At 40.9% G+C, this 12947-nt stretch overlaps 1 protein-coding gene across 1 annotated transcript; it reads left to right on the top strand.

Moving 5' to 3' along the window:
• Nucleotides 1-9316: 9316 nt before the first annotated feature.
• On the top strand, nt 9317-12558 carry LOC309476832 (uncharacterized protein). The gene is made up of 2 exons (XM_082139967.1): nt 9317-10125; nt 10311-12558. Exon 2 carries the CDS (start codon nt 10331-10333, stop codon nt 10835-10837), a length of 507 nt encoding a protein of 168 aa, XP_081996093.1. The 5' UTR covers nt 9317-10125; nt 10311-10330; the 3' UTR covers nt 10838-12558.
• The last annotated feature ends 389 nt before the right edge of the window (nt 12559-12947 follow it).

The raw sequence follows: 12947 nt of genomic DNA, 5'->3' as shown, positions 1-12947 counted from the left end.
CAAATTATTTGTCTTAGTTTTTATTTGTCAATTTATTATTATATAATTGTATAATTAAGTAGGCTATAATTATCCCAAAAAAATAAATACAAATATTTAGACATTTTATATAGATAATTATAGCCTACTTAACCCTAAAACAGGCAGCGTGACCTGAGAGTCTTTTTTGGGGCATAAGAATTTTTTCCCCCATCAAATCCTTTTTATCATTTATCACAGCCTGGTCTGTCTTGAGTATGCTGGTCACATAATTTGCTTCAAATTTTTTGTGATAAATTAGTCAGCCTGACCTAAATCCAACATGGCTACCGGTGATGCAGGACATTCAGATTTTGAGGAAAGTAAATATATATTAAACTTACTTTTCTTCTGGAAAAATTATAATAATACTGCTAACATTAATTTTGAACATTGTCTTAAGGTGCTGAAGAAGAAAATTAATTAATATGTTGTTCATGTTATTATTTAGCACGTTTTGAAATATATGCGACTCCTGAGTCACGTTGCCTTTTTAGGGTATAAAAAAGGGATTCATTTTGACCATCTTTGTATTTTGAGTTTTTAATTCACTATATTACAATTAAATCCTAATCTAATCATGACAAACTATATATCGTTGGAAAGGTCTAAGACCCCTAAATAGATATATTAGCACTTTTTTTTTTGTTACAAACTATGTAGGAACAGTAATAGATAAATTTATGACAAGAGTGCACCTCAAAAAATCTACATCATAACAGGAGTTCTGGCGATTGTCACAAAAAAGTCGACGCACACACTTTTGATAATTGAAACTTTGGTTTTCATGCTAAAAGTTCTTGATAAAACATATAATCTAGTATTTGTCAATAAAATTATCAAATAATATTATACTCTATATATATTATCCTCTAAAATATAAAATGATCTTTTTTATCGCTTTTTTATTACATCATATTTTAGTAGTTATCATAAATTAGGTATCATTTGAAAGCTTACAAACTCAGAATTCATCCTGTGAAAAACGTTTTGAAATTGGACATTGCGTTACCATAGAAACGGTACTCTAAATTCTATTATCAGGCTCCTCCCCTTTTGGGCGTAATCATGTTTCATAATTTATGATCAAAACCTTTTCTAATCTTGACAAAATATTGTCAGAAAGGTCTGAGTCTCAAGGTTCAATATTTTGTGATAGAAGTGATATTTGGACAGAAGTGTATTAATTTGTTACGGCAGAATGCATACAATTAAATTCAATGGAATGTATGTCACCTGGTGGCTATTTTTGGTATTACGCCTAAACAAAATCTCATGGGAACTTAAAGTTTTGTGATATCAACTTCAAATTTGGAACACAACTTGATTAGATGAGTTCATAAGCTTTCCAATGATATATAATTTGTCAACATTAGATCAGATAGGCCAGTAACAGTTAACAGATTAATGACTTGGTCCTTACCCTAATCAGGCAACGTGAACTGGGAGTCACAACTCATAAAATCCAAAATATATCAAATATTTCAAAAATTCTTTTGGATATGTTTTACTTAAGTCCAGATGATACAAAAAATGACTCGATCCCCTGGTCAATAAAACAAAATGCATTTGATTATAATTAACATGACAATGTGTACAAAAGTAAAGTAGCCTAAATTCACATTTATTTTTACGTTTCTGTCAATCTGAGGTCGGTGTCGTTGCCACAACGCGTTGCTATTGGTTGCGTCAAGTTGCGTGTGTCTTTCTTCGGATGAGGGTCTAAAACTCCAGAGTAGTGTGTGTGTGTGTGTGTGTGTGTGTGTGTGTGTGTGTGTGTGTGTGTGTGTGTGTGTGTGTGTGTGAACGGCAGGCGTAACCGTAGCAAAAGTTATGCGTTTTAAAATGAAAATGCACTAGTGTAAACGTAGGTATTCCACATTCTGCCCGGGAACCGATGCTCTCGAGCCAAATATAGTTATTTCAGTGGCCTATGTGGCTCGACGGCAGGAAGGAATAACCAAACAATTTTTAAATGTTTTTTTTTTTTCCAATAAAAGTGTCGATTCAATTAAAAATCCACATACTTTAAAATATGACATAATTCAATGAAGCCTGTTTGTCATGTATAATACACCGACCAATCGTTATCTGGCACAAGTTAAAATTTCATTGGACAATGTGAAGTGGAGCGGTAATTTTCCAGTCATTCATAAATCGTTTGAAAATTCGATGGACAGACGAATTTACATTTATGAAGCGATCTGAATCTGCGTCAATGGATGCTAAAATCAGTGGCGGAGCTAGACTTTTAAAACAGGGCTGGCAAAGGGGTGGCAAGGTATTATTTTGGGGGGTCAATATACAAAGTGTTCAATTACACTAAAAATAAATTATTTTCCACAAAATGTATATAGATTAAATTGAAGTTGTTTATTTTCCAAAATGTACACAATTATATATGTATTAAGTATACAGCAAAAATAGAACAAGTATTCAAAGTGCTCCTTGGACTAATCAAGTCCAGTAGTAAACAAAAACTGAGGTAAACTTGGACCTGTCAAAACAAGGCAGGACAAGGCAGTTGTACACATTCAAATATGTACCAAAAGAATAATAATAGAACAACAATACAAAAAAACATAGAGCCCTTTAACACTGACTCTAATGATAAACTTCAATAGTTGTACCAGGTATGACCTGCATCTACCCAGTGGTATGACATCACTAAGTTCACAAAAACAAACATTCAGAACAGCATAATTCTGCGGTTCTGGTGAGATGAAGCAAAATGTTTTACAAAGTCCTCCATATTAATGGAATATGCCCTCCTTGACTCAACACTGAGTATGCACAGGTGACTTAATCTATCATCTGCCATTGTTGTCCTGAGGTGGGTTTTTATTAATTTAAGGGCAGAGAAACTTCTTTCGCAGGATGCAGTGCTAACTGGAATCGCAACCGAAATTTTACTAAGCCTAAAAAGTTCATGGAAAACCTCTTCCAAAAACCCCACAAACTCAAGTAGAGAAGCTGGTCTCTCTCCACTTTTCTCCCTTCTTAAAAGAAGCCGTCTCGTTTGATGAAGCTCATGCTTAAGGTCTTCTAAATCTGACTCGAATGTTTTCCCCAAAGCAAGCAGGGGTTCCTCTTTTAAGAATGATGGGCTTTTGGGGTCAAGAGACTGCACTCCTTCCATTATCTCACAGTTAACTAATTACAACTAATTACAAAGCACTGCACAAAACCAGCACCAAAAGTCGCATTAATGGGTATATTATAGCTCATTTATAAAACAATAAGCTGGTCTGTCACAGGCTGAGGGACATTGCGATTTAAGAGACAGATTTTGAGATTGTCTGATTTGAATGTTTTTTTGTTTTTTTTTACCACTGATTGATTTGTAAGAATGCCTCATGTGAGCAAGACTCTGAGATTGTAGCTGGTTTTCTACTCTCAGAATATGATGTTGATGATGATGATATTATAATAAAGCTAATAAAAGATTTTACAGGATCCACCTCTTAGTTTCTTCAGCTGTTTTAATTCAGTGATGTATAGAAACTTGTTTCCGCGACAGAATAAAAGGTAATTACGCCTTTTTAATCTCACAATTCACATTTCTAAACTCCTTATATCCTGCAATTCTGATTTTTTTCTCATAATTTCTAGCCTTGATTAATTTGGACAAAAATCATCCCTGCACAATGTCCATTGCATTGTGATGGTGGGAGTGGTCCTATGTGTGTATATACAATGCAGTTTTCTCTAAGCGGTTCTCAGAATTGCGTCCTTGGGACGAGGGCACGTTAATATTAGATTAGATTAGATTAGATTAGATTAGATTAGATTAGATTAGAAAAACTTTATTGTCTGTCACAAATGACAGAAATTTGTCTTTGACAAGGCAGGCTCAGATAACATAAAACACATACAAAAGAAAACATAAATACACTCAAAACAACTTAGCTACATTAACTATACAACATGTGCAAAATGCAAAGATGTGATGTGTTTTATATATGATTGTTCAGTGTAGTAATGGCCGTGGGAATAAAAGATTTTTTGTATATGGGGGGACTCTGTAGCGTCGACCTGATGGCAATAACTGAAAGGATTGGTTAAGGGGGTGAGTGGGATCCTGTGTGATTGTAGTGGCTATCCTCAACACTGACCGGGTGTGAAGTTCTGTTAGGGGAGTTTGAGGGGAGCCTATTATCTTACTGGCTTGATTTATAATTCGTGCAAGTTTGGATTTGTACTTGACGGTGAGGGCATTATACCAGGCTGAAATATTGAAGGTAAGTATGGATTCAATGAGTGACCTGTAGACCCTAATTAAAATATCCTTGCTCACACTAAAATCTCTAAGTTTCCTCAGCAGGTGTAAGCGCTGCTGGGCTTTCTTATGCACAGTGTCTGCGTGCTGTGAGAAAGACAGAGATGTGTCCATCTCTGTCCCAAGGTATTTAAAAACATTAACTTGTTCAACTGGCTGACCATTGATGCTGAGGGGTTGAAACATTTGCTGTGTATTCTTGGTTTCCCTACTCTGACAGCACAGCTCCTTGGCTTTATCGATGTTGAGCTCCAGGGAAATTTCTTGGAATGTCGTGACCAAATTATTAACTGTCTGGTGGTAAGCAGACAGTGCCTTAGTATCGGACAAATGAGCTACTAAGGCCATATCATCAGCGTACTTAAAAAGAAACATTCCATCCTTGTTACCAGATATATTGTTTGTGTAAACAGAGAAGAGAACAGGAGATAGAACACATCCTTGGGGGAGCCCAGTATTTAAAAACTGTTTCCTAGAATTAAAACCGTTCACACGCACCTGTTGTGGTCTGTCCTGTAAAAAGTTTTTTATCCATAAAATCAATGTTGGGTGAACCTGAAACTCGACTAGGTGTTGCAGAAGTGTATATATGTGTACAGTATTAAAAGCAGAGGAAAAGTCCATAAATAAAATCCTTGTATGAGTGTGTGATGAGTCCAGCTGTCTGGTCACAGTATCCAAGAGAGTTAGAGTTGCATCCTCCACTCCACGTTTCGCTTTATAAGCAAACTGGAGTGGATCCAGTCTTTCTGTCACAGAGCTGGAGAGGTGGTTACCTATTACTCTTTCCATACATTTGCAGAGTAGCGATGTCAGGGCAACTGGCCTAAAATCCTTGGGGTCTTTAGCATGTGTCTTTTTAGGAATCGGGATGATTGTTGATTCTTTCCACTGGTGAGGAACACAGCTTGAATCCAGAAGGCTCTGAAAGAGCTTGGTGAAAACCCCACTTAGCTGGGTGGAGCAGTCTTTAAGCACTCTTCCTCTGAGTCTGTCAGGGCCAGGGGCTTTGTGTGGGTTCACTCGACTTAGGACAGATGCCACTAGATTCTCATCAATGATGAGAGCCTGGTTGGATAAACTGGGGCTGGGGGGATTCCAGCTGGCTGATGTGCTACAGTTGTCAAACCTGCTGAAGAAGTTATTTAACTGCTCTGCAAAAGAGGCAGGATCTTGACAGTTAATCACTGCAGGTTTAGGTGTTCTCCCCATCATGGTGTTTAACCCCTGCCATGCCATCCTCACATTCCCAGAGGTTAATTTCTGTTCTATTTTGTCCTTGTAGTGAATTTTTGCCATCTTAGCCTTCCTTCTAAATTCTTTCTGTAGCTCCCTCACCCGGAGTGTTTCTCCTTCTAAAAAGCCTTCTTTTTTAAAACCAGACAGATTTTCATGTCCTTGGTGACCCATATATATATATATATGATGTGCATGGATAAATCATTTATAATAAATTATTTCTTTATTGCAATATTCAATAAAAACAAGAATTGTCCATTTCATGGTGACTTTAATATGTTGTTCAGGCAACACGTGCATACTATGATAGTTCCAATACGCAAACCAGGGAAAGATTGCACAAATCCAGGAAATTATAGACCAATTGCTTTGACATCTAACATCTGTAATATAATGGGGGGAAAAAAGGTAAATGAAAGGTTAATGTATTATGTGAAAAAAAAAAAAAAAAAAATTCAAATATCAGAGTGGTTTTAGGAGAGGGAGAAATACCATGGATCCAGCTGTGTGTGTCTATAACATGAAATAAGAAAAGCACAAATAAATAGAGAGTGTAGTTACCCTGGAAATCCAGAGTTCTCACGAGAGCACAAGTTGAATTTGCTCAGCAAATTTTACTCTGGCGTCGAGTAATGATGCTCATTAAATATGCCCTTGTCTCCGAGCTGCACCAATCACATCGGGTTATCTGATATAGGCGGGCCAGAGGTGAGCTAAACAGATGACGACAGCGCTGTGACGTCGAAGTCATTAGTTAACATTGCAAGATGGCTATGGATGAACACCAGTTGTTTGAAACGGCTTTGGCCGCTACAATGAACGAGTTAGACTTGGCTTTTCATCTTAAACAGGAACAGAAGACGGCGCTCGAATCGTTCCTTTGCAAGAAGGGCGTTTTTTGCTGTTTTGCCAACCGGATACGGCAAGAATCTAATCTACCAGTTAGCGCCGCTGGTAGCTAAGCGTATGGGGTTTATTGTTGTGATTGGTCGTAGTGTTATCTTACGTGCAGTGAGATTTTTAAAATGCATGCTTGGTGCCGCCCCTCGAGCTGGCCGATTTTCATTAGTCGACGCCAGACCATTAATCTTTCAGATTTAGGTCTGGATTTCCATGCTAGAAGTGTAGTGGCATTTTTCTTTGATATAGAGAAAGCATACAACATGATGTAGAGAGAGAAGGGCTGTTAATCAAATTAGGCAAGTTAGGAATTAAAGGTCAAATGTATAGATGGATCAAGGATTTTTTATTAGGGAGAGCAATAAAAGTTAGAATAGGAAACAGATATTCAGAGAAAAGTTTATGATCGAAAATGGAACTCCACAAGGAAATATAATGAGTCCTTTATTATTTGCTATAATGATAAATTATGTATTTGAGGATTTGGAGAATGGGCTGGGGTTTTCACTTTTTGCTGATGATGGGGCAATCTGGAAGAGGGGAAGGAACATTGATTTTATTGTAAAAAAAAAAAAATACAGGAGGCTATTACAATAGTTGAAGAATGGTCATATTGATGGGGTTTAAAATTCTCAGTTGACAAGACAAAGATAATGTTTTTTTACAAGGAAAAAAAATTGGAGGTGAGGTAAATCTAAAATTATATAATAAAGAACTGAAAAGAGTGAAACATTAAGTTTTTAGGGTTGTGGTTTGACGAAAGAATTACATGGGCGATGCATATCCAGAAAATATTGGACAAATGTAAGAAAGTGATAAATATAATGAGGTGTTTAGTAGGAAGTGGATGGGGAGCAGATAGAATGGCATAAAAGGCCATATATAGTGGGCTGATTAGATCTGTAATAGATTATGGTTGTGTGGTGTATGGATCAGCAGCAGATACGTCTGTCTCTTAGACAGTGTACAGCATCAGGTATTGAGACTATGTACAGGAGCTATAAAAACTACACCAATTATAGCACTACAGTAGAAATGGGGGAAATGTCATCAGAAATGAGAAGGATACAGTTATCACTGAATTATTGGGCTAATTTACAAGGCCATAGTCAAGAGCATCCAACACAAGACACTTTAAAGCCCTGTTGGGAAAAAGAGAGGAGGAAAACAAAAAGCTTCGGATGGACAGTCATACAGAAAGCAACAGAACTTAAAGTTAATCAGTTAAAAGTTAGTTCAACTAAACCACTACCAGTAATAAAACCTTGGTTACTTTCAGACGCCACAGTAGATTTTACATTGTTAGAAAAGAGAAACAAGAATAAGGAATGTAATTCATGTAATGTGCAGACATATATTAATGAGTACCAAAGCTATGTTCAGATCTACACAGATGCATCAAAGAGTATAGACAATAAGATAGGAGTTGCTTATACATTTGACCGTCAGTGCTGCTAGGAGGCCTGCGGGGACCAGGCCCTTCATCAAATTAGTTTCCCTCACTCCTAAATCCTCATGTGATGTACAACATACTTATGCTTAAATACATTTTTGATAGTATTTGAACTAATAAAATGAATTATGGAAAATAAATAAATAGAACCTTTTCTTCTTTTCGGTGTGGCAATGTGCAATTTACCCTATACGTCACATCATGTAAAATCACATGATTTATTTAATCAGCAGTTGGTCAGTTAGTTAGAATCTAACTCTTCTAATGGAGAGTTTTATGTTTTTATATATTACTGTATGATAAAATAATGCAAAGCCTATTTTCATAGGCTTAGTATTTTAATTAACGTTACTTCAGGTTATCACTGACCCAAATAATTTGATCCCAGTGGTGGACAGTAAATATTTTTACTTCGTTACTGTACTTAAGTACATTTCTCAAGTATCTGTACTGTATCAGAGTATTTTTCTTTTGGGAAACTTTTACTTCACTACATTTCAAAGCATAATATTGTACTTTTTATTCCACTACATATTTTTTTTTGTACTTTTTATTCCACTACATAAAAACATTTGCTCCAGTTGAATTGTGCTTGTATTGCACATTGCACCACTGATCTATATAAGTGGTGCAACCATAAAGCTGCCTCTCAATCCGCTCGCGGGTACCACATTTACTTCTTTTTCGTGGCTTTTTGTGCTTAAACGGCCAAATACATGCAAAATTGTCAAAATGCCCATCTTGCTATTCAGGTAAATACGGTCAGTCTTGGAACCCAAAATAGGTGAGAGAAAACGCATGTTGTGTAACAGTATATTGGATCCGTGCATAAGCTCTTAAGTGTCAGCAGCCTAATAAACCTGCTGCTGTCATGTTAATCATGCATTCAAGTTTTACAATGGAAACTATCCAGTGTTATTTTACATACAATTACTTACATTTTTGTAGTATTTCTTACCAGAATGCTACTGTTAGACCCACCTGAAAAACTTAAATCCATGTTTATTTCATTTGTCTTTTTATTCTATTGTATTTATTTGTGCTATCATTTGCAATTTGTTTATTTATTCTTATTTTATTACTGACTGTTTACTTGTCTTTTTTTGTAAATGCAGTTCAACAATTCAAATAAAGCCTCCCTGTGTTGTGTGTAAGCTATTACACAAAACTACCCCAATTATCAAACAATTATGAGAACAAATTATCTGTGGTGGTGGTATATGGCAGTTTTCCCTGTGGTATCAAAAACGGTATCGAATATTTTTCAAGGTATTGTATCGAATTCCAGTCCCATGACACATTACTACATGGTATATTTTGTTATTGATTAATCAGCAATTATCAGTAGTATCAATGTATTACAAGTTTAGGTAATAAAATAACACGTTTTCTTGCTTGCAGATCAATACATATTAAAGGTGCTCTAAGCGATGTTGGGTGACGTCACTTCTTGTTGACGTTAAAAGTATTGTCAAACAAAACGGAGGCTAGCTCGACCCTCCCTCCTCCTCATCCTGTCCTCGGGCGGCAGTCTAAGGTGGGGGCCTCGACAACCCGATGCCTGGACACGGAAATTAGCTCTAGGGACGTGGAACGTCATCTCGCTGGCGGGGAAGGAGCCTGAGATTGTGCGTGAGGTTGAGAGGTACCGACTAGAGATAGTCGGGATCACCTCCACGCACAGCTTGGGCTGTGGAACAACACTCCTTGAGAAGGGACTCTTTACCACTCTGGAGTTGCCCATGGTGAGAGGCGGCCGGCTGGTGTGGGTTTGCTTATAGCCCCCCAGCTCAGCCGCCATGTGTTTGAGTTCACCCCGGTGAACGAGAGGGTCGCTTCCCTGTGCCTTCGGGTCGGGGATAGGTCTCTCACTGTCGTGTGTGCCTACGAGCCAAACGGCAGTGCAGAGTACCCGGCCCTCTTGGAGTCTCTGGGAGGGGTACTGTAAAGTGCTCCGACTGGGGACTCCGTCGTTCTACTGGGGGACTTCAACGCCCACGTGGGCAGTGACACCTGGAGAGGCGTGATTGGGAGGAACAGCCTCCCTGATCTGAACCCGAGCGGTATTCTGTTATTGGACTTCTGTGCTAGTTACAGCTAGTCCATAATGAACACCATGTTCAAGCATAAGGGTGTCCATCAGTGCACATGGCACCAGGACACCCTAGGCCGGAGGTCGATGATTGACTTTGTGGTCGTTTCATCCAACCTCCGGCCGTATGTCTTGGACACTCGGGTGAAGAGAGGGGCGGAGCTGTCAACTGACCACCACCTGGTGGTGAGCTGGATCCGATGGCAGGGGAGGAAGCTGGACAGACCCGGCAGACCCAAACGTACTGTGAGGGTCTGTTGGGAATGTCAGAGAGATCTTCAATTTCCACCTCCGGCGGAGCTTCGACCGGATCCCGAGGGAGTCTGGAGATATTGAGTCCGAGTGGACCATGTTCTCCACCTCCATTGTCGACGCAGCCGCTCGGAGCTGTGGTCATAAGGTCTCCGGTGCCTCCCGAGGCAGCAATCCCCGAACCCGGTGGTGGACACCGGAAGTAAGGGATGCCGACAAGCTGAAGAAGGAGTCCTATCGGGCCTGGTTGGCTTGTGGGACTCCTGAGGCAGCTGACGGGTATCGGCAGGACAAGCGACCTTCAGCCCGGCTGGTTGTTGAGGCAAAAAATCAGGCCTGGGAGGAGTTCAGTGAGGCCATGGAGAAGGACTACCGGTTGGCCTCGAAGAGATTCTGGCAAACCATCCGGCGCCTCAGGAGAGGGAAGCAGTGCCCTATCAACACTGTTTACAGTGGAGGGGGGCAGCTGTTGACCTCAACTGGGGATGTCGTCGGACGGTGGAAGGAATACTTCGAGGATCTCCTCAATCCCACCGACACGTCTTCCATTGAGGAAGCAGAGGCTGAGGGCTCAGAGGTGGACTCGTCGGTCACCCAAGCTTAAGTCACCAAGGTAAATCAAGAAGCTCCTCGTGGCAAGACACCGGGGGTGGATGAGATCCGCCCTGAGTACCTCAAGTCTCTGGATGTTGTGGAGCTGTCTTGGCTGACACGCCTCTGCAAAATCGCGTGGCGGTTAGGGACAGAACCTTTGGGCTGGCAGACCGGGGTGGTGGTCCCTCTTTTAAAGAAGGGGGACCGGAGGGTGTGTTCCAACTACAGGGGGATCACACTTCTCAGCCTCCCCGGGAAGGTCTATGCCAGGGTACTGGAGAGGAGAATTCGGCCGATAGTATAACCTCGGATTCAGGAGGAACAGTGCGGTTTTCGTCCCGGTCGTGGAACACTGGACCAGCTCTATACCCTCTCCAGGGTGCTGGAGGTTTCATGGGAGTTTGCCCAACCAATCCACATGTGCTTTGTGGATTTGGAGAAGGCATTTGTCTGTGTCCCTCGCGGTGTCCTGTGGAGGGTGCTCTGGGAGTATGGGGTCCGGGGCCCTTTGCTAAGGGCTGTCCGGTCCCTCTACCACCAGAGCAGGAGCTTGGTTCGCATTGCCGGCAGTAAGTCAGACTTGTTCCCGGTGCATGTTGGAATCCGGCAGGGCTGCCCTCTGTCACCCATTTCTAGGTGCAGCCAGGGGCCGGAGGGTGTCAGGTTTGGGGATCACACGATTTCGTCTCTGCTTTTTGCGGATGATGTTGTCGTGTTGGCCCCATCAGACCAGGACCTTCAGCATACTGGGACTGTTTGCAGCCGAGTGTGAAGCGGCTGGGATGAGAATCAGCACCTTCAAATCCGAGGCAATGGTTCTCAGTCGGAAAAGGGTGGCTTTCCCACTTCAGGTTGTTGGAGAGTTCCGGTCTCAAGTGGAGGAGTTCAAGTATCTTGGGGTCTTGTTCACGAGTGAGGGAAGGATGGAACGGGAGACTGACAGACAGATGGTGCAGCTTCTGCAGTAAAGCGGTCGATGTACCGGTCTGTCGTGGTAAAGAAAGAGCTCTCTATTTACCGGTCAATCTACATTCCTACTCTCACCTATGGTCATGAGCTGTGGGACATGACCGAAAGGACAAGATCCAGGATACAGGCGGCCGAAATGAGCTTTCTCCGCAGGGTGGCTGGGCGAGCCCTCAGAGATAGAGTGAGGAGCTCAGTCACTCGAGAGGAGCTCAGAGTAAAGCCGCTGCTCCTCCACATCGAGAGGGACCAGCTGAGGAGGCTCGGGCATCTGTTCCGGATGCCCACTGGACACCTTCCCAGGAAGGTGTTCCGAGCGCGTCCCACTGGGAGGAGACCCCGGGGAAGACCTAGGACACGCTGGAGGGATTATGTCTCCCGGCTGGCCTGGGAACGCCTCGGTGTATCCCCCGGGGAAACTGTCATCGCTAGTGGCCCGTGCATGCATATCGACTGTCACTAAAAATCAGTGGTAAAACGTGAGGAAATGCTAGATTTTTTTAATAGCTGGCAAAGTTAAAATCTAATGAAATACACGGACACCTTATTTTTGTCCTTTTCAAAAGTAACTGAATGCCCTGCTACATATTAGCCTACTACAGTAATCATAATTGTATTTAAAACATTTAAATGTACATGTATAATTATGTCATTATAAAATAAATATTTGTTTATATACACACTATAAATGCATATATTTGAAAGTAATACATTTTCCGCTTAAAAAAAAACAAAACAAAAAACGCTCCGTACATAGCCTATATCTACGCGTCCCCTAAACCCACATAATAAAGATGGACAGTGACATAGAAATTTGCACAGACTAAGCATACGTTCCATACAATTGAGGTATTATCCGAAATATCTACATTTTAATAACGAGTGATTATTTAACAAAAGGCATAATGGTCAGGGTTACGTTTTAGACACACACACACACACACACACACACACACACACACACCTCTGAAGCGATAGAAAAGTCCTCGGGACCGCATCACTCGCAAGACGAAACCTGCATTGGTGTACAAGGCCGAAGTCCACCATTCTCCAGTTGAATGGTTGCTACACACACATAGTTTAGATGTGTCCGTGGTTGATGGCCGGAGTCTAGCCCTGGCAGCATCGCGGGGAAAGATGTACTGGAACTTTTG

This window comes from Leuciscus leuciscus (genome assembly GCF_965113295.1).
Source record: "Leuciscus leuciscus genome assembly, chromosome: 16".
Taxonomy (NCBI): domain Eukaryota; kingdom Metazoa; phylum Chordata; class Actinopteri; order Cypriniformes; family Leuciscidae; genus Leuciscus; species Leuciscus leuciscus.
The sequence above is the reverse complement of the archived record's forward strand: the minus strand, read 5'-3'. Positions and strand labels throughout refer to the sequence as shown.